Genomic DNA, 26,555 nt, shown 5'->3' on the forward strand with positions numbered 1-26,555 from the left:
AGACTCTGTCTCAAAGACAAAGAAAAATAATAACATAAATAATTGTGAGCTATCACAAGAATGCCATTAAAACTGTGTTACTTGGGGGAACTGCGAGCTCCTCGCGGCTGTGTGGGGACCATCCTCGCAGTGTTGGCCTCCACCCTGGCCTCCCGCTTAGCTGAGGCTTCTGGAAGTGTCGCAAAGTGTCTGTTGACGGAAGAAGCCGGGCCCTGACTGGCGCGACGGATTCACCCAGCCACTCAGCAGAGCGTCTGTAGGTCGGAAGCGGGGGTTGTATTGGACTTTGCTTTTTGTTTAATGATGTTAGACAAAAAACAAATTGGAGCAATTTTCTTATTTGAGTTCAAAATGGGTCATAAAGCAGCGGAGACAACTCAAAACATCAGTAACACATTTGGCCCAGGAACTGCTAACAAACATACAGTGCAGTGGTGGCTTAAGAAGTTTTGCAAAGGAGAAGAGAGCCTTGAAGATGAGGAATGTGATGGCGGGCCATGGGAAGTTGACAACCACCAGTTGAGAGCAATCATCGAACTACATGAAAAATTACAGAAGAACTCAGCGTTTACTATTCTATGTCATTAGGGTCGTTCGGCATTTGAAGCAAATTGGAAAGGTGAAAAAGCTTGATAAGCGGGTGCCTCATGAGCTGAGCTAAAATCAAAACTATTGTTTTGAAGTGTAGTCTTTTATCCTACGCAACAACAGCAAACCATTTCTCAATTGGATTGTGATGTGCAATGAAAAGTGGATTTTATATGGCAACCAGCTCAGTGGTTGGACCAAGAAGCAGCTCCAAAGCAGTTCCCAAAGCCAAACTTGCACCAAGAAAAGGTCATGGTCACTGTTTGGTGGTCTGCTGCCGGTCTGATCCACTACAGTTTTCTGAATCCTGGCGAAATCATTACATCTGAGGTATGCTCAGCAAATTGGTAAGATGCACTGAAAACTGCAACGCCTGCAGCTGGCATTGGTCGACAGAAAGGGCCCAATTCTTCTCCACGACAACACCTGACTGCATGTCGCACAACCAACGCTTCAAAAGTCGAAGGAATTGGGCTTCAAAGTTTTGCCTCATCTACCAAGTTCACCTGACCTCTCGCCAACTGACTACCACTTCTAGCATCTTGACAACTTTTTGCAGGGAAAACGCTTCAGCAGGATGCAGAAAATGCTTTCCAAGAGTTCGTCGAATCCTGAAGCATGGGTTTTTATGCTACAGGAATAAATAAACTTATTTCTCATTGGCAAAAATGTGTTGATTGTAATGGTTCCTGTTTTGATTAATAAAATATGTTTGAGCCTAGTTACAATGATTTAAAATTCACAGTCCGGAAATTAACTTTTGCACCAACCTAATATTTCGATGGTAAATCCTTGCAAACATGGAAACAATGCATTTGGCCCAGTGCTTTGTGGTTGTGTACTCTTTTTCTTTCTTTTTCTAATAGATGGCGTTGGCCAGGTGTGATGGGTCACGCCTGTGATCCCAGCACTTTGGGAGGGTGAGGTGGGTGGGTCACCTGAGGTCAGGAGTTCGAGACCAGCCTGGCCAACATGGTAAAACCCCATCTCTACTAAAAATACAAAAAAATTAGCTAGGCATGGTGACGGGCATCTGTAATTCCAGCTACTTTAGGAGGCTGCGACAGGAGAATCATTTGAACCCAGGAGGCAGAGGTTGCAGTGAGCCAAGATTGCGCCATTGCACTCCAGCCTGGGCAACAAGTGAAACTCTGTCTCAAAAAAAAATATAGTTGGGGTCTCACCATGTTGACCAGGCTGGTCTCGAACTCCTGGCCTTGGGTGATCCCCCGGCCTTGGGTGATCCTCCCATCTTGGCCTCCCAAAGTGTTAAGATTGCAGGCGTGAGCCACCGCACCCTGCCTGGTTGTGTACTCTTTCAAAAAGTAAGTTTTTAATGTTAAATGCTGCTTCTAGATACATTGTAAAAATTCACCTATCAATTAATTTTTTTATTAAAAACATTGCAATTGTACTAGACTTTATAAAATAAATACTAAGCAATAATTCAGGCTTTGATGTTGGTTTATAGTTTTCTCATTTCTTTCATTTAATAGCTCTGCAAATGAAGCAGTTACTTCCATTTTCCTGAGGTGCAAGAACTGTGGCCCAGATAAGTTAAGCACCCTGGACGATGTTATAGGTCCAGTGAGACTGGGGCTCTGATCTAGTCCCTTTGAAATTAAAGTTTGTGCAGTAAACCACCTATGTCAGTTTGCCACATTTGTAATAGCGTTTGATAAATTTTCACTTAAAGCTTTAATATTAAATTAGTAGCAAGAATTCATAACCTTAATTGGCTTTAACAGCTTTCCTTCCCGTGAAAACAGATGCATATGTACACATGCACACAGATTGCTTACAATATCAGCACATAACAGGCCTTTGCACATTGAAGTCAGCACTGCTGTGGTGCCTTTTATTTTTTTGGCTCGGTGTTTTGACTGCAAGTCTCTTTGGTTAGAACTTTATAGTTAGAAAGTAGCTTTCTAACACTTGGATAGGTTTTATAGGCACAAAAAACAGTCTTATACTAGCTGTACTTTATTTTTTGAGTTCTTATTAATGAGGAGCATCCGCTTTTGCATTGACAGTGGTTTCAAGATTGCTTTATCAACCTTTAAAGGATTCTTGACTAGGCGTGCACATCAGAACTGCCAGGTCCGCAGTGGTTCTGAAGCAGTGAGCTTTGAGTGGGCTCTGGCATTAGCATTTTTACTGAGCTTCACAGATAATTCTGGTGCATACTCCAGGCCTGAACCAGTGATCAATTTGAAACATGCATAACAAAGCAAAAAAAGTTTTGTTTCACCTTTTGAAATACAGTTAACTGTTTTACTATGCCACAGATTATTCATTCAGAGAGACAGGCCCTTGCTCTGGAGTGATGATATGTATCTGGCAGTACCCAGCCCTTGTGTCTGTGCATTAGCTCAGCACCTACCCACACTGCGAGCCCCGGTAGGATGTGCCTTGTCCTCCCCTGTTTCAGCCCTTAACACAATACCTGGTACAGAGTATGTATTGGGCATCTGTTGAATGAATGCTTTTCCCAGTAACAGTGTATTCTTACAATATTAATGTAATCGTCCACTGGTTTACAGATAAAAGTGAAAGCACTAAGTGCCCAGTGAGTGAGACCCAGGTGTTCTTCCTCCACCGCTAGTGGTCCCCTGGGCAGGTCTTTTTTTGTAACACCCACCAGTCTGTTCTGTAGTCAATCATTGATTGACTTGTCTGTGAACTTGAGAGCAGGAACTGTTTCATAGTTTCATTAGCACAGAGTAAACATGTTTGCCATGCAAGGTTATTTTATACCTGCATTTAAGTGATGCATTGAGTCAATGAGAAGTTTTGATTAAACAATAGTTGTAGATGTGCTAGGTTTTTCAAATTACTAATATCAAGCAGAGATTATTTTTACTTGTAAGGGTATTGCTTTTGTGAAAGCATAAATAATGATTTTCCTTTTTTGTAATGTAAATTAATTGCTGGCAACTTTTATATTCCCATAGACTGGGGAAGCTTAATTGCCTTTATAAGTACTTATGTACAACTTTGTATCAAATTTTCTGTAATAGTTTATGCTTTATTACTATATATGTACTAATAATTTTATCTGACTTCTGTTTATATCGTTTGTACAATTACATGGTTGTAAAATAAACTTTTAAACCTCAAAAAAAAAAACTGTGTTATTTATGACAGTGCTAGCTGCTATAACACAAAAATGCCGAAATATCAGTGGCTTAACACAAAAGTATTTTCTGCTCATGTCAGCCTAGTAGAAAAGTTCCTGGTTAGGCAGCTCTGTTCCTTACAAATAACTAAACTCTTGATTACAACGTTAGTCATGCCCAGGGACAATTTTGCTTTATTCTTCATGTTATGTAAAATGCTCACCTACTTAATAGTGCCCCTTCCTGCATTTAAAAAGGAAATGTACAGGGCTAAAAGTAAAAATTTTTCTTTCTTTTTTTTCCCTCCTACTGAGGAAGGAATAACTTCCACAAAGCCTTTCTGATCGGTAAATCAGATCCTGTGTACCTGTATTTTGTGTCCTCAATTCAGAAGGTCCTGTTTTGGTCATTTTGGACATCTTACAGCTGATAAGTGAATGGCAGTAGATCATTTTCCATCCCATTTAAACTCTTTTCTTCATCTTAAATCTATGTTAATTAATCAACATAGATTTTTATATGGAGAAAAATGCAGATTAAAATATTTGAGGAGAAGCAGTCTTGAATGGAAAGAGACAATGGGCGAGAGGAGTACGGAGAATAAATGAAAGAAGGAATACTGGGCTGGATCTGGCTTGACACTACTGGAGTCTCTCTAGGCCTGGCATCATGGGAATTCGGTGGGTCTACTCTTTGAAGACCATTCAGTCCTGCTCACTGCCAGGACTTTAATGAGGCTTAACTGTAATCCCTTTCTAACCACCATCCTACCTGTGCCATGTTACAGTACGCCAACATGATAGAGGCACAGTCAATAGAGCCAAATGGTTTCCTAGAAATTTCCCACAGCAAAGATAGTGGTTGCAGATGTCAATTCTACCTTTAACCTTGTAATTTCAGTCATTGTTATTATCATAGATCAAATTTAAAGAGATATGAAGACGTACATGGCATGGACCCTTTACCTCTCTGACCTTAGTTTCTATACTTAACCCACTCAGCCCCAGTCACCTCTGAGCCATGCTGGTTTTCCTCAGGCATAATAGGCAGGCTCTGTATTCTAGCTCAGTGTTGTCCAAAAGAAATAAAATGTGAGCCACATATGTATTTTTAAGTTTTCTAGTAGCTCCATATCAAAACACAAAAAGAAGGAAGTGAAAATCATTTTAATAACTTATTTAACCAAATATATATTAATGGGATATTTCACCATTTTTAATACTATGTGTTTGAAATCCTGTGAATATTTTACACAGACAGTAGCATTTCTCATTTGGATACTAAATTTCCATTAGAAATACTTGATCTGTATTTACACTTTATAAAATTTGTAGTTGAAATATAGATTTACATGCCTGAGTTGTTTCAAATATACTTAAAATTTTTCCCATAAATCAATTATCAGTTTTTAAATTTAAATTAAATGCAATTTTTATAAACCAAGTCACATTTCTTTTTTTTTTGAGACAGAGTCTCGCTCTGTCGCCCAGGCTGGAGTGCAGTGGCGCAATCTCGGCTCACTGCAAGCTCCGCCTCCTGGGTTCATGCCATTCTCCTGCCTCAGCCTCCTGAGTAGCTGGGACTACAGGCACTCGCCACCACACCCGGCTAATTTTTTGTATTTTTAGTAGAGATGGGGTTTCACTGTGTTAGCCAGGAAGGTCTCGATCTCCTGACCTCATGATCCGCCCACTTCGGCCTCCCATAGTGCTGGGATTACAGGCGTGAGCCACTGTGCCCGACCCCAAGTCACATTTCAAATGCTCAGTAGCTACATGTGGTGGCTAGTGGACATTGAACAATTCACTTTTAGCTATTCTCTGTGTAAGGAATGCTTTCCTACAGCTAATCACTTGTTTAAGTCCCTTACCTCCTTCAAGTTTTTGCTAAATTTCACTCTCTCAGTGAGGCCTACCTTGACCACTCTATTTAATACTATAGTGTGCCCCAACTCCCCACACTTCACACTTCTTCATTCTTACTTTATCTCTTTCACTGCATAATTACTAATTTATTATTTTCATTGTTTATTGCCTTCCTTCTTTTTCTCTACTACTTGATGGACGTAAGCTTCCTGGAGGCAGGGATTTTTATTTTGTTCACTGATAACATCCCAACACCTAGAATAGTGCTTGGTCTATAGTAGGTGCTCAATAAACATTTGTAGGTTAAACGTAATGAAGGAATGAGTCATTGCAAAAACTTGTTACAATTATAAATAAGCATATACTAGATTCAAGATATAATTCAGAAAGAGTTAAAAGCATCGCTGACCAAATCTCTCTTAACTAGGTCTTGAACATATTCTCAGTACCTTATACCATTTTAAGCTGGGAGTAATGGGGAGAGAAATGAGGAGTTTAAAATGAGATTAAAAGAAGCTTATAAACCCTAGTTAGGAAGACAAGATTCACAAAAAGAAAATAGGAAAAATCCTGAATTTTGTTGAAAAAATTAGAAAATGGACTTACAATAAGGTCTCTCCTGTTGTGCCATATATGTTCTTTTGATGAGAATTTCCCAATAGGTATTTAAGTAGTCATGTATTTATATATCATTAACTATTTGACAGAGACTCGGAGAACATAAAAACAAGAAAGCTAAAAGTAATATAAAGCCTGCACTTGAAAATTAGTTTAAAACAATGATAGTGAAAAGTAGAATAATTTTGGCATTAAACATTGAATTTATACAAATCTTTTAGAGTTTCATGTATTATACAAAGTTCTGAGGAAAAATTTTGAACTTAGAATTATATACTAGCCAACTGTTCATCAGATTCACATTTCAAAAATGAAAGCACTGAAAATGTTTATCTTGCTTGCGTCCTTTTTAAGGAAATAATTTCAGAATATATTCCTACAAAACAAAGACAAATATGAAGCAAAAAGCTGTAGATGCAGTAGCATGAGACAAAAAATAAATAAAAAAAAAAACCACTGTAGAATACAAGAAATGGAAAAAGTACCCAGGGATTCAATTGAAAGATTTTCTAGTCTCCTAGTTGTTGGGCTGGCAATTTGTCCAGGTTAGAACTGGTTTTCAAGAATAAGAACAAAATGGATTCCAAGCAATAGAATTGGAAATTGAAGCACATTAGGTAAATGATGGAGACAAATATTACTTTTCCCAGAAACCACAATGATCACCACTACCATCACCACCAAAAAAGGCACTCAGAAACTAAAGGAAAAATAAAAAATTCTAGTGATCTAAATACGAAAGAGAAAAAGTGGGGCATGATTTTAAGGGATTAGTAGAGTATGGGAAAGGAGTATTCATTTTATCTTGACATAAAAATGTTTTGTTTTGAGTGTGAATAGTGATCATGACATTGAAACAGCAGAGATGGAAATAAAATCCTAACTTGTGTCTTGTCTTTATACTAAAGAGTATATACCTGGTTGCAATAAACTTGCAGTAAACTATATTTTTGATTTTTAATTTTAGAATAGAACTGTGCTTAAAGCATGGCTACAGAACAAAAAGCAAATGTTATTGCATTTTGACAACATAAAGATAAAGGAACTACTGATGGAAGTTGGGAGGTGAAAGGCAGAAAGGAGATGAAGGGAAGGTAACAGTGCTAACACCCTCTTATTACAAAATGAGTACAAAAGAGAATATTGAAAGTGGATGCTTTAAAATATACTAACAATATTGTTTCAATTATCAGTGTTGGTAGAAAGAAGGGAGTTGGAATATTGAGTAATTTTTTTTTTTTTTGAGACAGGGTCTCGCTCTGTCACCCAGGCTGGAGTGCAGTGGCGAGATCATGGGTCACAGCAACCTCCACCTCCCAGGTTCAAGCGATTCTCCTGCCTCAGCCTCCCGAGTAGCTGGGATTACAGGCACCTGCCACCATGCCTGGCTAATTTTTGTATTTTTAGTAGAGACGGGGTTTTACCATGTTGGCCAGGCTGGTCTCGAACTTCTGAGCTCAAGTGATCTGCCCACCTTGGCCTCCCAAAGTGCTGGGATTACAGGCGTGAGTAATGGTAGCCATAGTGGTGGTGAGTTCAATCAAGGAGGAAGTGTTTGCAAAGCAAAAATTGTGAGGCGCACTTCTTACCACCACAAAGTTCAAAAACAAACAATTACAAATATGGCAGGCTCACTGAGTGCTTTTGTACTGAATCATTTAATCTTGTGCATTTGTATTATTATTGTATGCTTTTGGAATTTTTATTTTACAATAATTGGTATCCATTCATTCATTTCTAAACCTGTTCACTTAACATGCCAATCTTTGGGATGTGGGAGGAAACCAGAGTCCCTGGAAAAAACCCACACAGACATGGGGAGAATGTACAAACTCCACACAGACTGTGGTCCTGGCTGAGAATCAGGTTTTTTTCTCATTAATGGTATAATGAAATGGCCTTATTCAAGGACCTCCTGAACCTCCCACACTCTGATATAACCCTCCAACACACACACACACACACACACACACACACTCATTGAAATCATTGCCATAGAGACTCCTTGTCCTTGATAAGAATGTGTGTCTCTCACTGCAATAGGGGGAAAGAAAGTTGAGAATTAAAGCCTAGAGGCCTAAAATCTGCCAATAGGATGTGTCCACAAATATAATAATGTATTACATTATAATAATATATACATATATGAATATGTTGTATTATATAACATCAACATTAAATATAATAAAGCAATCTACTCATTATATATTGAATGGCGTAGGGATAATATGCATTATTTTGAAAATACTAAATAGATATGTGTTTCATTCCCTTTATAAAGTCTGTCTGTACTCCGTAACCTTTAAGATTATCCTTAGTGGTCTGAAGGAAGGAAAAGGTTGATAATGCCAGAATAAGAAGTACATAGATAAAGGCGAAAGAAATAGCACATAGGAAGTATGCCTAACAGGAATTGGGAGTAGAAGACCTGATTCTAGAACAGAGAAAAGGAGAAAAGAGAATTCAGACTCCTGTGGCTCCTCTGGACTGAAACCCTAGAAAGGGTTGATGTAGGGGTTTAGAAACACACTAGTAATTTTCAGGGACTCTTTTAGCAGCAGAGATTTTTTCTTTTCATACTTCTCCTTGTGTTATAGCATCTTTGGGGTGTTGATTTTCTTCCCCTGTAAACCTCTGTTGCCAGTGGGGCCTTTGCCCGATGTCTTGTCCTGTGTCCAGGAAGAATGAGGTATGCAGACAAATGAAGGGTGAGGAAGAAGAGATTTATTTAGTGCTAGAACTGCTCAGAAGGAGACCACAGTGGGTAGCTCCCCTGTGTGGGCAGGCAGGTCGTCCGTCAAGTGTTCAGCTCTCAGCAGAGAGGAGGCCCTGGAGAGGGCAGCTCCTCTCTGCTCACTGGTCGTCCTGAGGTCTGCTCTTCTCTGCAGGCAGGTCATTTGGCAGTCTCTGCAGGTCTCTGAAGCTATTAGCAGAGAGGGTAATTAGCAGAGAGGGTAGCTCCTCTCTGCTGCTGGTCATCCCGTCGTCTGCTCAGCTCTGGCTGAGCCTGGCTATTTATGGGCCTCAGAGGGGAGGAAGTGCACACTGGCTGGCCCATGGGTGGTCATGGGCAGGCCTGGAAAAGGCACCAGTGTCCACTCCAGTCAGTGGAACTGGAAGCCCGGGCTCCAGCCTTCAGGCCCTCCCTGACCTGACAGAGGGACCTTACCGGAGACCCACCCCCTTCCACCTGGGACTCTGCCTCCCACTGCTCATGACGCCCAGGCTTAGCCTGACTTTGCTCCAGGATTGGAGCAGGAGCCAACAGCAGAGAGAAGCCAAGCAGTGGGAGCAGGCACTTCTAAGCTTGTGAGGGCAGGGGGGCCTTCCCAGGCCCCCAAGAGTGCAGGGATACCAGAGTCTGCTGCCATAGTTTGGGCAGTTGCACCCCCGCCCAGGAGGGCAGGGCTCCTGCCTGCTCTGTGGAACAGGTAGCCCCGGCCATACCTTCCTGCCACAGCTGGGATGTTGGCAGGCCAACTGGAGTGGCTGCCACCATCACTTGGGCAAACTGGAGAATTTTTAAGGTCTCTTAGAAAAAGCATTGTATTTAACAAGTTGGACATAACAAAGTAGCAGAATGAGTTGGGAAAGGACAAAAGATTCTCTCCAGTTTTCTAAAATCAAAGTTGTCATGATAGAATTCCTAGGTTTCCCTTTGGGCTTAGGGAAGGTAACTGGGGTACAAACCAGTTTATGATCTTCTGTAAGAAGATGCCCACCAAGGGCAAAGGAGTGCATCTTGAGTTTGTGGGAGGCCCACCGAACAGGGTGAGAGGACATAGAAATTGTTTGTCTTTAGGATGCCCAATGCCAGGAGGCTATGATGGGGGAATTTAGCAACCAGTTTCCTAAAATCTATAAAAAAATACTAAATTACTGAGCTAGCAATTAAATGTCACCATTGCTGAAGACCAGACTAACAGCTAGAACTAACAGAGAACAAAGAACAAACTACAATTTTTCCCAGTGTCAGTGTGTCATAGTGTGAGCAATCCTGCAAAAAGGAATATGTATTTCTCTTTATTGGAAATCAACGTAGTTCACAAACCCCCATGTAAAACACTAATCTTGTCAGTTAAAATTTGGTAACAGTAAAAACACTTAATCTTGTCAATTAAAATTTAGTCACTTCTAAGTTGAAACAGTTTTCTTTGAATAAATATTTAAATTCAGGGTTCTTTTTCTTCGTAAGAGCAGTGGCCTGCCATTGAAGAAATACCTTGTTCTGGTGCTGACCTCTAGTGGTCATTGGCCTTCCCCGAGGTATCTGATCCTGCTTGGTCTTTGGATGATAGAAATTTGCATTCACTACTGTAATGTTCTGCCTTGGCATCCAGTCTCTAAGATATAAATACCTTGTATTTATCTTACCAGAACCCTAGGCTCTTTTGACTCACCTAGTTCTCTTTCCTCATCTTTTATGGGCCATTGCATTACAGATACTTTACTGTGGTAGTCTTCAAATTGGGATACATACATATCTGGGGGTACACAAATTTCAGGGAGTATGTAGGCAAGATAGTTTTTGTTGTTGGTTGTTAAAATTTGCCTTATTTAGGTATGATTTGTATAAATAAAATTCACAAATTTGAAGTGTACAGTTCTGTGACTTTTGACGAATGTATATCATCATGTAACATCTGCTACAATCATGCTATAAAACATTTCATCACCCAAAAAATGTGTTCCCTCATGCTCATATTGTGGCATGTATTAATAGTTTATTCTTTTTCAAAGCGTGTTTATTGAGATATAATTCACATACAATACCACTCATTAAGGAAGATTGGATAAAGAAAATGTGGTACATATACACCATGTAATACTATGCAGCCATAAAAAAGGATGAGATTATGTCCTCTACAGGAACATGGATGAAGCTAGAGGCCATTATCCTTAGCAAACTAATGCGGGAACAGAAAACCAAATATCACACGTTCTCACTTGTAAGTGGAAGCCAAATCATGAGAACACACGGACACAAAGTGGGGACCAACAGGCACTGGGGCCTACTTGAGGGTGGAGGGTGGGAAGGGGAAGAAGATAGAGGATCAAAAAAAATAACTGTTGTGTATTAGGCTTAGTACTTGGGTGATGAAGTAATTGGTACAACAAACCCCTCTGACATGAGTTTACCTATGTAACAAACCTACACATGTACCCTTAAGCCTAAAATGAAAGTTTAAAAGAAAAAATATTCATTCATGTAAAGTATTCACTTGTATGGGTTTTGTTTTTGTTTTTGTTTTTAAGAAATGAGGTCTCACTGTGTTGCCCCAGTGGCATTGAACTCCTAGGCTCAAGTGATCCTCCTTTAGCTACCCCAAGCAGTATGCATGGCTTAAATAGTTTTTATTGTGTGTACAGATTTGTGCAGCCATCACTGCAATCATTTTTAGAACTACTGATACATGAAACAACATTGATAGATTTCATAGTGTTATGCTAAGAAGTTAGTCATAAAAAATTACATACTGACTGTATGATAATAGTTACATGTCATGCTAGGAAAGGCAAAACTGGTGACAGGAGGAAGATCAGTGACTTCCAGAGCCTTGGGTGAAGGGAGGAGATTGACTACAAAGGACATGTGGTGACTTTTTTGGGGAGATGAAATGCTTTCATTACTCTAAAAAGAAGCCTGGTATGCATTAACAGTCTTCCTTATTTCCCCATTATATGTCCAGCCCTAAAAAAATCATTAATCTACTTTCTGTCTGTATAGATCTGTCTACTCTGGACATTTCATGTAAATGTATCAGTACTTAATTCCTTTTTTTTTTTTTTTTGAGACAGAGTCTGTCTCTGTCACCCAGGCTGGAGTGCAGTGGCACTATCTCAGCTCACTGCAACCTCCACCTCCCGGGTTCAAGCGATTTTCCTGCCTCAGACTCCCTAATGGCTGGGATTACAGGCACGCGCCACCACACTTGGCTAATTTTTATATTTTTAGTAGAGACAGAGTTTCACCACGTTAGCCAGGCCAATCTCGAACTCCTGATCTCAAGTGATCTGCCTGCCTTGGCCTCCCAAAGTCCTGGGATTACAGGCATGAGCCACTGCATCCGGCCTTAATTCCTTTTTATGGTAGAATAATATTCCAGTGTGTGGGTATATCACAGTTTGAATATCCATTTACTAGTTGGTGGACATTTGGATTGAAATCTAGACCACTTTTTGACTATTATATTTATAGATATATTTATATTCATATTATATTACAGATAATACTGCTATGAACATTTGTGCACAAGTTATTGTGTGCACATATAACATACCCAAGATGTAGGCCTCAGAGTGGAATTTCTGGATCTTGGGCATATACCCAAGATATATGCCTAGGAGTGGAATTTCTGGATCATGTAGTAACCCTATGTTTAACATTTTGAGGACATTTGTTTCTTTTTATTGCTGAGTGTTATTTCATCTGTTTATCCATTTACCAGTTGATGGACATTTGGGTTGTTTCTACCTTTTGACTATTATGAATCAACCTGCTGTGAACATTTGACAGGTGTGAACATACACTTTAATAATTTCTTTTAAGTATAATGAATTCCTGTAAGTAGAATTACTCAGTCATATGGTAAATATATAAGTTTAACTTTATGAAAACTGCCAAATTGTTTAAAAAATAGCTGTATCATCTTGCATTCCCATCAGTAATGTATGAAAGTTTCAGTAGCTCCATATTTTCATCAACATTTTATGTTGTTAGTCTTTAATTTTAGCCATTCTAGTGGATGTATAGTGGTTTTAATTTGCATTTACCTTATGCTAATAATGTTGAACATCGTTTTCTACTTGTTTGTCATTTATATATCTTCCTTTGTGAAGTGTCAATTCAGATCTTTTGCCCGTAATCATTCAATAAAATAATCATGTTATCCTTGCTTGAAAAAGCTATAGTCTTTATTCGATCCAATTTAGCTTAGTCTGCATCTACCATGGAACTGAATGTAGCTGGAGAAAAACACAACCATCTTAAGTGGTTTCATTTTAAATTCAAATAGGCCCTTAATGCAGCCCAGCAATCATAATGCATTCACTCTTCTCCTTTTCTAGATGACTATTTCATTCTTTCTCCAATTTCTTCAAATCTCTGTCACTTAAACCATCATCTTTTGTTACTACTTTTTTGAGAAAATTGAAGCAAGTCGAAAAGAATTTTTATTGCAACCCACTTCTTTCCAGCATCTGCCAATATACTGTGCCTTTTCTCCTGTTCCTATTAGATGAACTGCTCCTGCTCTTGTCTAAGGCCACCTCATCTGCTTGTATGCTATGTCTTATCCCCTTTTGCCTACTCCAGAAGACTGACCCAATCATTCTACCCTCTCTCTGCTGTATTATTAGTTTTTCCTCTATCTACTAGATCATATCCAACGTGCTGTTTTTTTTCTGTCTTTAAAAATATTTCTGACCAAGCACAGTGGCTCATGCCTATAATCCCAGCACTTTGGGAGGCCAAGGCAGGCAGATCATTTGAGGCCAAGAATTCAAGACCAGCCTGGCCAACATGGTGAAACCCCGTCTCTACTAAAAATACAAAAATTAGCCAGGCTTGGTGGTGGGCAGCTACTCTGGAGTCTGAAGCAGGAGAATCGCTTGAACTGGAGAGGCAGAGGCTGCAGTGAGCCGAGATAGGGAGGCGGAGGCTGCAGTGAGCTGAGATCGTGCCACTGCACTCCAGCCTGTGTGACAGAGCGAGACTCCATCTCAAAAAAAAAAAAAAATTCTTGGACTCTCTTCTTTACCTTTTCCCTGGTCCCACCATCAAGCTATACTGCCTCATTCCTTTTATGTCCTTTATAGAAAAACTCCTTGAAAGAGTTGAAGATATCAACCATCTCCAATGTCTCCAATTCCTCTTTTCATTCTTTCTTAGGCCATTCTAACCAGGCTTTCATCTCCACTGTTCTATCAGACCTGCTCTTAATCAAAACTTTCAATGTCCTCCACATTGCTAAATCCAATGGTCAGTTCTCAGTCCTCATCTTACTTGACCTATCAGAAGCTTTTAACACATTTGATCTTTCCTTTCTTTTGTAAATGTTTTCTTCACTTGAGTTCCAGGATACTTTTTCCACACACGGTCTTCTCCATGTCAATCAATGACAACTCCATCCTTCCAGCTATTCAAGCTAAAAATCTTGGAACTATCCTTTACTTCCCTCTTTTTCTTGCAGCCCATATCTAGTTTGTCAGTACATCCTGTTGCCTCAATCTTCAAATTATATCCTGCATTTAAGTCTAAACATTTTTTTGTTTTGTTTTGTTTTTGAGACAGGGTCTTGCTCTGTTGACCAGGCTGGGGTGCAGTGGCACCATCATAGCTCACTGTAATCTGGAACTCCTGGGCTCAAGAGATCTTCCTGTCTCAGCCTCCCAAGTAGCTAGGACTACAGACATGTGCCACTGCACCTGGCTAATTTTTAAAATTTTTTTGTAGAGACAAGGTCTCCCTGTGTTGCCCAGGCCAGGACTCATGGCTTCAAGCCATCCTCCTGCCCTGGCTTCCAAATCTCTGGGATTACAAGCACTTTAACTGTATAATAAATTGATATCTTTATAGATCATTTCCATTTACTTTTTTGTGAGTTATTACATTTTTGAAAATACAGTAGACTTTTAGAACCCACAAATGCTTTTCCTTATAGTATCAGGAAATATTGTGTCTAATCTACAAAAGTCGGATTTTTAACAGGCTCAAATAAAAATGGCCTGTTTCTAACAACCAAAGAAACAACAAAGCAACAACATAAACGTACACTCAGATATCCACTTCATATCACCATACACTCAGACATCCTCTTCATACCACCTCAGCAACAGCAACAACGCACATACACACACATGTACTTCTCATTACATTTAATGCTGCCTTCCTGATTCAAGCCACCATAATCTTTGCTTGCATTATTATAATAACCTGTCATTTAGTCTTCTTACATTCACCCTACAGACCATTCTCAGCATAACAGCCAGAGTGATCCTCTTAAAAAATAAATCAGATCATGTTATACCCCTTTTTAAAACCTGTGATTTGCTCCTTTTCTCTTAGAGTGAAAGCCAGTGTTCTTACAGTGGCCTACAAAGACTGACATGGTCTTCCCACCACCGCCTTACATCTCTGACCTTATCTTGTACACTGTAATGTTCCAACCATATTGGCCTGCTTACTATTCCTCAAACAAAAGTAGGCATTCTCTTGTCTCAGGGCTTTAGTACGTGCTATTCACTGTGTTTGACTGCCACAGTCTTCATGGCTGATCTCTTTCAAGTCTTTGCTCAAATACCACCTTTCAGTGAGTCTTCCCTAACAATCCAACTTAAATTGCAAACACTCCATGCACTCCTAGTCTCCTTTGTGCTACTTATAAACAAAAGCCAAAACCATAGCACTCACTACATTCTAACATACTTGCATAATTTACGTACTTATTTTAGTTATTTGACTACCTTCTCTCACAAGAATATAAACTTCACAAAAGCAAGATATTTATCCATTTTGTTCACTGGTATACCTCTAGTACCTAAAACAGTTCCTAGCACATTTTAAGGACTCAAATATTTGTTCAATGAATGAATGAAAGAAATTTAGTTAAAAACTGGAAGAAAACAGGAATGGAGGCCAGCGACAGGAGAACTTCTCTACCTCATTTCCTGTAGGCCTTACATGCCTGGGACTTAAAAGCAGGTTATTGTGAGCCTAAGGCCTGAAAACATGCAAACTCTCTTTTTTCTTTCCAACCAAACTCCTGCTTTTTAAAAAATGATATTATTTCTGGGAGTGAGTCTGTGCTGTGTATTTAATCTTGGATTGCCAAGCCAGTGAGGTGGGAAAAGGTTGGAACGTATCTCGATTCTAAAGAGTAGAGTTGGATTTTGTAAATATAGGTGTATTTCATGATAATTTAAAATGTTTTCTTGAAGTAATATAGGTGTGTACAAAAAAATACACATATCATAAGTATATAGCTCACTGAATTTTCACAAACTGAATTTGTCAATGTAATTGGCATCCGTAGCAAAAAGCAGAACCCAGCTAACATCTCAGATGCTCCTCTGTGCCCTTTCCAGTTACTAGCTACTACCCAGGGTGACCACTATTCTGACTTCTCATGCCTTGGAAGTGTTTTGCCTAATTTTGTTCTTGATATAAATTAAATCATACAGTATAAACATGCTTCTATCTCTTTTTTTACTCAAAATTTTGTTTGTGAGATTTATCCACATTGTTATATACGGTCAGAGTTTGTTCATTTTCATTGCTATATAAAATTTCACTTACAGTTTAACCATTCTACTGTTGATGGACATTTAGATGGTTTCCAGTTTGGGGGTTATTATGAATAGTGCTACTATCAACATTCTATTAATGTATTTTGGTGTATGTATGCGTGAATTTCTTAGGACATTTTTGTCTTTTTTAAATCCACAGTCAGTGAACCCCTAAGTGTTCCTCAGCATTGCAGTCAGTATATTTACCATGTATACGTTACTCAAATGACAGCTGTAGTTGCAGGCATTACCAAATCCTTCCCTCCTTAATGTTATCACTGGACTTTGTCTACACTTGGGATTCTTAACATGTTGTATTTTGGTTAAGTATGCATATTCATGTTTTTTATTAGATTGTGAGTGCTTTTTAGTACTTTGTTTTACTTGCTTATGTATCCCGACTCCTGACGAGGTACCTGAAATACAGTAAGCTAGTTGAGCGAATGGTGATAGCTGTCACCATTGCCAGTGATTAACAAAGCAAGTTTCCCTAGTTATGTGAATCACTTAGCCTAGAGTAAAATCCATGCTTTAGTTTGATATTTCAGTGTCAAAGGATTAGGAATGGGAAGTCATTTCTCTCTGAGAGAGGCCCAGAACTGTGGGCTCAGAACTGAATGTGCTGTGTGGCTAAAGGGAATTGCTATGGCTTTACAAGCCTCTTGGAGATTTAAAGTGTTAACAGCAGTGATTCCAAGGCATAGTGTGGGGGGGCCAGATATAAATAGCAGAACACAAGTAGCATAATGTGCCACTGCCAAGCTACTGCTGGGGGTGTTTATAAAAAGAAAAGCATTCCTGTCTCAGCTCTCACTGTCAACAACATCCCATCCTGAAGACTCGCTTACCACAACTGAGAGTGGGGAGTCAGTTTGAGGCCTAGCATCATTTAAACTTCCTCCAAAGGCACAAAAGCCAGGTAAACCTTTTGACTTATTTACACTCAGACTAAAGAAATGAACAATTTTTAGGAAAATCCTGATCTAAAGCTTGCTTAAAATTAAAACATATTGCCTTGTGACAGATATCTATCATCTTATATTCAAATCTTTTTTGGAAAGAGAAGTTTAACACAAAGTAGCATGTTGGTACTATATTTTAGTATTTTTAGTAAAAACAAAACAAAACAAAACTGCTTCTGAAGAAATATGGGAAATTGAGGCCAAAATGATCTATAAAAGGGAAGACTATCTCTCTTCCCTTGTGCTGTTCATTCTCATTTTTAGAATCCAGAATATGGTGATTGGTAGGATAAAATAGAAGCTTCATTTGAGTTACATTATCATAAATACTGGGATGAATATTAGGCATTCAGCCAATAGTTGTATAGTCTTAGAATTGCTGCCTACCCAGTTTCTTCTTATTCTTGTTCCCGCCTTCAGAAAGTTATGTAAGACACTTATTTTACCCTCGGGATTCTCTTGATTGTATTTGTGGGAAGGGGGCCATCTCTGACAATCCACTGCTTTGTACCACTACTGGCCTCATCATCTCCTCTGTCCCACTCAAAAGGGCACTTAATGTGCAAAGAGGATAGAAGAATGGATAATGTGCATGGACATATTCCTGGGGAATTCTTAGAAACTAGGAGCTAGGGGACCAATTTGAGACTGCTGTTTTTTAGTCTGATTGTGTTATTTTCTGTGCATGCTGAGGGGAGATTTAGAGATGGGAAGAAATATGACTCCCAGTGACTGTGGTGGGAGAGATGACATGTCTGGAGGAGTATGGAAATGGACAGATTTAATCTTGAGCAAATCACTGAAATTCTAAGGAGTTTTAGTTTCCTCGTCTGTAGAATGAGAGCATTAGACCACTAGATAAAGCCTAATGGCTCTTGTAGCCCGTTAGGAATTTATTGGTAATCACTTCCTGACCATCATGCTATCCACTCACATTCTAAATGAAAAAATACACAGTGTCATCCTATTCTACTTCTCTACACCTCTTTTTTGAGTCTACTGAATTGAAATTTCTTTATTTTGATTTAGAAGAGAAAAATGAAGACAGGACATTTTGAAATAGTCACCATGCTGCTGGCAACCATGATTCTCGTGGACATTTTCCAGGTAATGTTGGGAATGGGAAGCATGTGGTCATTGGAATGGAAATTCGGTGTTTTTTTGTTTTTTTTTTTTTTGAGATGGAGTGTCACTCTGTCGCCCAGGCTGGAGTGCAGTGGCGTGATCTAGGTTCACTGCAAGCTCCGCCTCCCAGGTTCACGCCATTCTTCTGCCTCAGCCTCCCGAGTACCTGGGACTACAGGCGCCTGCCACCACACCCGGCTAATTTTTTGTATTTTTGGTAGAGACGGGTTTTCACCGTGTTAGCCAGGATGGTCTCGATCTCCTGACCTCACAATCCGCCCACCTCGGCTTCCCAAAGTGCTGGGATTACAGGCGTGAGCCACCGCACCTGGCCTGGAATGGAAATTCTTGATATAACATTACCTGAGGCATCTGTGTGGCTTGATGGTGGAAATGAAAGTAGGTAGAATAGGTAAATTAATTTATTATAAGTAGCTCTTTTCATTTTAAATATGTGACACGTTAACTGTAAAAAGTTGAAAAAATTAAAATTAAGCAAAAAAGAGGAAAGATTATTCATAATTCCTCCACTCAGAGGGAATGATTCCCAACCTGTTGGTGTATACAGGCTTCTTGGCTTTTTTCTATGTGTATACTGTTTTTAATTTACAAAAATGGGTTCACACTGTACATAGTATTTTTTCTTTGCATTTTAATACTATGCTGCGTGTCTCGCATATCATCAGATATTCTGAAAATATGTTTTTCTCCAAATAAGATAATGCTGCATTGTTTGATTCCATGTTTTTTAATTAATGACCATTTTCTCACATTTTTTTTTCTGGCAGAACTTTTATGATTTTATTTGCAATTGACTCTTTAAGCATCCTGTAACATATTTTTGTGTAAAATATAATATTTCACTTGATTTTTTTTCCCCACGTAGTTAGCTGCCATATTACTTGTGGGTATTTGTGCACCATTTTAGATGCCTTTTTAAAAATATCTTAAACTCTTAAACTGTTATCCTTTTTTGAATTTAATATTCTAATCCATTTTCTATAGAATCATTGTGTATCCTGTTGCCTGTGTCACAGTATGTGTTTTATTGAAATATAATTTATATGCCATAAAAATTCACCATTTTTAGCTGTATACTTCAGTGGTTTTAGTATATTCATTATGTTCTGCAACCATCACCACTATCTGATTGCAGAACATTTCCATCAACCCAAAAAGATACCCTGTACTTATTAGCAGTCAGCCCCAATTTTATCCATCCCCCATTCCCTGGCAATCGCTGTCTACTTTCTGTGTCTATGGTTTTGCCTATTCTGGATATTTTGCCTGAATGGAATCATACAATATGTGACCTTTTGTGTCTGGCTTCTTTCACTTAGCATAATGTTCTCAGGAGTCCTATCAGTACTTCATTCTTATAGCCGAATAATATTCTATCTTATGGCTGTACCGCATCTTGTTTATCCATTTATCAGCTGATGGACATTTGGGTTGTTTCCACTTTATGGCTATTACGAATAGTGTTGTTGTGAACATTTATGTACAAGTTTTTGTGTGAACATGTGTTTTATTTTTCTTTTTAAAAAATTTTCTAATCATATAGTCTTGACATATTGAGGTACTACAAACACTATTTGGTTATTTGGTAGCATTACAGAGTAAAGTTTACTTATATATAGGAAATACATATGTAAGAATGAATTTGGGGGTTATGATTTATGATTCATAACAAAATTACCTATTGTTGTGAACATGTTTCACTTCTCTTGGGTATACACCTAGTAGTGGAATTGCTGGGTTGTACGGTAATTTTATGTTAACTTTTTTAGGAACTGCCAAACTTTTTCACACTAGCTGCACGGTATTACAATCCCACCAGCAGTACATTAGGGTTCTAATATCTCTGCATCCTTGTGTTACATGTTACTTCTTTTTTCATCGTTTATAGCCATCGTAGAGGATATGAAGCGGTATTTCATTGTGGTTTTGATTTGGTTTTCAATATACTCTTGCAACATAATTTAAGTATATTTTTCTGTAATTGTTTCATGATTTGTTTAGCCAATTTCTCTCCTTGACCTTTAGGCTATTTCCATATTTTTGTAAGAAATTTTTGGTAATTGAATTTCATCAGTATGGGCTTTTTTTCTCAGTGGTTATATCAGAGGAATATAATCAGCTTGTTCACCTAGTCTTTTGTACCTGTTTTTAGTATCTGTTCAGTTGTCCCTGAATAGTGGTGGCATTTATGAACTTTGTCACTTCTCAAGGCACGCACCATACAAAATACACAATCAGCTATGGTGTCTGGCCAGAAAGACTTGATGTCTAAAATTAGGCATTTAGAGACTGGTTAGAGGCATAGGGAAAAGACAGGAACATAGTAATAGTAGATCAACTCTGATATAATGTAAGGAATGTGGGAGGTGTTTTCAGGGTCTGGTGTCTTATACGGTGTTGAAGTCTTGAAGATAAATCAGGCATTGGCACCCAAGCTGCACTCTGGTACATTCTGTGCTGTGGAGGAAAGTGCATTTCTTGGCTATGGGATGGCAGTGATTTGATCTCCTGAAGCTCAAATTCCCATGTCAGGAAACTGACCTACAAACCCAGGGCTACGGGGGTCTTAATGACTTCCATGGCAGAATTCTCTGTGGCTAGTAATCAAGACAGTTTCTGAAGCTGGCACAGTTCCCTCGTTTGTAAAATGGTGTTAATGATTTTCTGTTCAACCCTTTATAAATGTTGTTATGAAGACAGAATTACACTCTTTTTCAAGTGCTACATAAATGTCCATGGTCTTCATAATTGGAAACATTCTGATTCTTTAGAGGCAACAGAACAGTTTGGTTAAGAGGACAAGACGGCTGGGCACGGTGGCTCACGCCTGTAATCCCAGCATTTTGGGAGGCCAAGATGGGCGGATCACGAGATCAGGAGATCGAGACCATCCTGGCTAACACGGCGAAACCCCGTCTCTACTAAAAATACAGAAAAATTAGCCAGGCATGGTGGCGGGCGTCTGTAGTCCCAGCTACTGGGGAGGCTGAGACGGGAGAATGGCGTGAACCCGGGAGGCGGAGCTTGCAGTGAGCCGAGATAGTGCCACTGCACTCCAGCCTGGGCGACAGAGCGAGACTCCGTCTCAAAAAAAAAAAAGAAAAAGGACAAGACTCTGGAATTAGACTACCTGAGTTCAAATTCCAGTTCCATGTAAGTCTCAATCTCTTAGTTTCCTCATCTTTGTAAAAAAATAAGACGGCGGGCTAATAATAGTACCTACCTCACAAGGTTGCAGAACACTTCGTGCCTGGCATATAGAAAGAACTCTGGAGATGTTTGTTAAACTTAGTAATAGAGTGGCCACACAGTGTGTCTGAGAAGGAAATATGTAGGAAAAGTTCACAAATGAATAGATGGTTTTAAATAAGAACCAGGTCGTTGTGGCTGTATGATTGTAGGTTTCGTCTTAGACATGTTACGTTTGAAGGGTCTTTGAACATTCAAGTGGAGGTGTTAAGTAGACAGATAAATTTGATATATAGGACTGGCACTTACAAGATAGATCAGATATATTTAGATCATAATTGAAACCGTAAGCATGTATATAACTGCCTGGGGAGCATAGAGTTGAGAGTTAGAAAATACGTAGCCTTGAGAAACTCCAACATTTAGTGGCTAACTGGAATATATTGGGTCTGCAAAAGAGTCTAAGAAGAAATGCCCCCTTAAGTGAGAGCTGTTTGGGTGGAGAAATGGGTGGGAAGCCATAATGGTGAGGGTTGAGCTATAAGTGGGAAATGAAGTGGAGATGGCAAGGATAGACATCTCTTTCAAGATGTTTGTGAGGGAGAGAAGAGAGATGGGAAAGGAGATACCTAGAGCAGGATATGGAACAAGTTTTGTTTTGCTTTTACAAGTTAGTATCTCTGTCTCTGTCTCTCTCTCACTCTCTCTCTCTCTCTCACACACACACACACACACAGAGAGAGAGAGAGAGAGAGTTTTTAAGAATCATTCACATAGAACCTGTAACTTTTATTTTGAATCTGTAACTTTAACAGCTTCTGGCTAAATGTGTCTGTAAAGTCTCCAACTGAGGTTCCTAAGCAGACTTATGCAACTATGCACCATACGAATATAGAATAATGGAAGAGGCATTATCCTTTTATTTGTAGAAACCCATAAATGGTATTCCTGGGGAGATTTGATCATCTTATTTTTTGATCCATAAGCCAGAGTACAGGGTTCTAATTTAGTTCACTTGAATATTTTGCCAGGTTCTGTGCTAGGTGTGTAGGATTCAAAGATAAAAATGATACAGATCCTACCCTTAAGGAACTAACAGTATAATATATGTATTTCTAACATGAAATAATACAAGATAACCACATCACACTGGAGAAAGACCTTATGAAAAAATAATAATAACCACGGTATGTTAAAGACTTGATATGTGCCAGGCATGGGGCAAAGGGCTTTGCATATATTTATTATGTAATTTAATTCTCACAGCCATCCCACAGTTAAAATATTATTTCCTCCACTTTATCTTCATTTTTTAATTTATTTTTTATTTTTTGAGATGGAGTTTTGCTCTTTTGCCCAGGCTGGAGTGTAGTGGTGCAGTCTCCGCTCACTGCAACCTCCGCCTTTCGGTTTCTAGCGATTCTCCTGCCTCAGCTTCCTGAGTAGCTGGGATTACAGGCGCCTGCCACTGCGCTTAGCTAATTTTTGTATTTTTAGTAGAGATGGGGGTTCATCATGTTAGCCAGGCTGGTCTTGAACTCCTGACCTCGTGATCTGCCCGCCTCGGCCTCCCAGAGTGCTGGGATTACAGACATGAGCCACTGCGCCCGGCCTTTTATCCTCATTTTTTTTTAAATTGAAAACTTGAGGATTAGAAATGTCAAGTAACTTTCCCATACCTAGTTAGTAACAAATGGGATTTGAACTCAGATCTGCCTGGCTTCAAAGTGGTGTTAATTACATTACACCACCCTGCTTCTTATGGTATGTGAACATATGTATGTGTATAATTTAGTTGTATGTGGTATTATGCCTCTTCAGTTGTATATGACTGACGTACAATTCAAACTAGCTGAAGCAAACAGGGAATTTATTGATTCTTACAACTGGTGAAGAACACAGTCTTAGGTACAGTTAGGCCCAGCGTCTAATGTATGTTTTTGGGGCCTCATCTCTACCTCTCAGCAAGCCTTATTTGTTGCTTTATTTTAAGACAGAATTCTCCATGGGACTAAAGAATAACTGTTGGAAGCCCTAGGTCAATATTATCCTTATAGCTTATAGCTTTAGAGGAAGAAAGGTCCATTTTTTTCCTCTGGGAGCTCTGATTGCTAGATTTAGATCACCTGCTTATCCAGGAGGTGCAAAATCATTTCTACCCAGGCCATATGGACAAGGGAGGGGGCAACCCCAAAGGAAAAGGAGTAATGTTTGTCATTATGGGTTATAGATCATGAATAATATTTTGCATATGATACTTCAAATTCCCAACAGCCTTGAAGGGTCAAAGAAATCTAGCTAAGATGTTCAAAGCCAGGACTGCCACCCATTTCTTTAGCTTCACATTCATTGTTCTTTGCTCTGTACCATAATGTCCAGATAAATGAGCTACAGGCACAATCTCACCCATACCTCTCACCCACTGACATTTACTCTTCCACACAAATATGTCACAGCTGAGAAAAGTTATCAATAGCAATGGAATATACTTCCTGCATAAAAACCTACCCAAAATTGGTTATAAGTAAGGAGAGAATTTTGGCAAGGGATGAGAAGGTGGGGGTAATAATGTGAGAGAAAATGATATTCACTAAATTTCTTATTTCAAGAGTATTAATTTCTTTTTCCTTTGAAGGTGAAGGCTGAAGTGTTAGACATGGCAGATAATGCATTTGATGATGAATACCTGAAATGTACAGACAGGATGGAAATTAAATACGTTCCCCAACTGCTAAAGGAGGAAAAAGCAAGCCACCAGCAATTAGATACTGTGTGGGAAAATGCAAAAGCCAAATGGGCAGCCCGAAAGACTCAAATCTTTCTCCCTATGAATTTTAAGGATAACCATGGAATAGCCCTGATGGCATATATTTCTGAAGCTCAAGAGCAAACTCCCTTTTACCATCTGTTCAGTGAAGCTGTGAAGATGGCTGGCCAATCTCGAGAAGATTATATCTATGGCTTCCAGTTCAAAGCTTTCCACTTTTACCTGACAAGAGCCCTGCAGTTGCTGAGAAGACCTTGTGAGGCCAGTTCCAAAAATGTGGTATATAGAACAAGCCAGAGTACTTCATTTACATTTGGAGGGCTAAACCAAGCCAGGTTTGGCCATTTTACCTTGGCATATTCAGCCAAACCTCAGGCTGCTAATGACCAGCTCACTGTGTTATCCATCTACACATGCCTTGGAGTTGACATTGAAAATTTTCTTGATAAAGAAAGTGAAAGAATTACTTTAATACCTCTGAATGAGGTTTTTCAAGTGTCACAGGAAGGGGCTGGCAATAACCTTATCCTTCAAAGCATAAACAAGACCTGCAGCCATTATGAGTGTGCATTTCTAGGTGGTAAGTGTCTGCTCTGTCTGTGCTTGGCTGGGAGGGAAGGAGTGGGATTCTTAGGCTTAGGGAAAGGTCAGTGAAAGGAGAGTGAGAGGTGTTTGAAAGGTGAAATGACATTTGGCAGTTTTCCATCTAGCTTCTTTCATACTGTCTTTTTACCCATAATTAATTTTATGAAAATTGTACATTTACAGTATTATTAAAAGTTAAAAAAAATTAGCACTATAAGGCAGTGGTTCTTAACCAAAGGCAGTTTTGCCCTGCAGGGTCATTTGGCAATGGTCAGAAACATTTTTGGTTGTCACAGCTGGGGAAAAGCGGGATTGCTACTGACATCTAATGGGTAGAGGCCAGAAACACTGATAGACAATGCATAGGACAGCCCCACACAACAAAGAATTATATGGCCCAAAATGTTGGTAGTGCTGATGTTGAGAGACCCTACTATAAGGCTTACAATAAATAAATAGTGCAGCCTGGGCGACCTAGGGAGACCACCATCTCTACAAAAATAAAAATAAATTAAAAAGTAGCCAGGCATGGTGGCACATGCCTGTGGTCCCAGCTACATGGGAGGCTGAAGTGGGAGGATTGCTTGAGCCCAAGAGGTCGAGGCTGTAGTGAGCTGTAATCACACCACTGCACTCCAGCCTTGCAACAGAGAAAGACCCTGTCTCAAAAAAGAAGAAAAAGAAAAATAGCAGTCGCCAGCCCCACCTTTCCTCAATTTCCACTCCTCAGTGTCATCCAGTTTTCATTCTTTTAGCTATTCAGGTGCTTACTGTCATGTTTCCAAGTAAATAACATGCTTCAACATGTTATTTCTTGGTTTTTAAATCTTTAGACATCATGTATTGACTTCCTACTATAGAGAACGAGTGTGTAACCCTCATCTACCGTGTGTTAGTTAAGAATTTTTTATGCGTTCAGCTGTAAGTTACAGAAAACCTGACTGAACTTTCATTTAATAAGTCTTAGAGGCAGGCTGTTCAGAGTCAGTGCAGTGGCTCATCTATGTCATCAGTCACTCATGCTCTTTCTTTCTGTTCCACCATCCTTACCATGTTTTGTTTGTGGATTCATGTTTGCACTTGTGACTGTTGCAGCTCTAGGCATCAATCCATGTCCAAGACAAAAAGAAAGGAAAGGAGATGACAGCCAAATCTACTTGTTCAATAAGGAAAGTAAAAGCTTTCCCAGAAACCCTTACTAAACTCCTGATTACAGGTCATTGACTTGAACAGTTTCTTGGTCACCCATAGCTACCAGAGAAGCTTGGGAAGGGGGTAATTAGCCTTTCTCCAGCCAAGGGAATATAGTGTGTGGGGGAGACAAAGGAAAAGGGAATTAGAAATGGCTGTTAGATCAGTAAACCAAAAGTTTCTGAAAGCCAACACCCTCCTTCCCAATGTATGTCCATTTCCCCCTTCCCATTCTCCC

General features: G+C 39.3%; 1 protein-coding gene across 11 annotated transcripts in view; it reads left to right on the top strand.

The window, feature by feature from the left end:
* The window catches only part of ART3 (ADP-ribosyltransferase 3 (inactive)), a 99,508-nt gene that overhangs the window by 44,098 nt on the left and 28,855 nt on the right, over positions 1-26,555 (top strand). For 10 of the 11 annotated variants that reach the window (XM_054553283.2, XM_024245577.3, XM_054553289.2 and 7 more), the window contains exons 2-3: positions 18,469-18,546; positions 24,410-25,121. In XM_054553283.2, the coding sequence (XP_054409258.1) occupies positions 18,478-18,546; positions 24,410-25,121 (781 nt within the window). In that variant the 5' untranslated portion in view covers positions 18,469-18,477. 11 annotated transcript variants of the gene reach the window in all.

The sequence above is a fragment of the Pongo abelii genome, chromosome 3 (assembly GCF_028885655.2).
Source record: "Pongo abelii isolate AG06213 chromosome 3, NHGRI_mPonAbe1-v2.0_pri, whole genome shotgun sequence".
NCBI classification, from domain to species: domain Eukaryota; kingdom Metazoa; phylum Chordata; class Mammalia; order Primates; family Hominidae; genus Pongo; species Pongo abelii.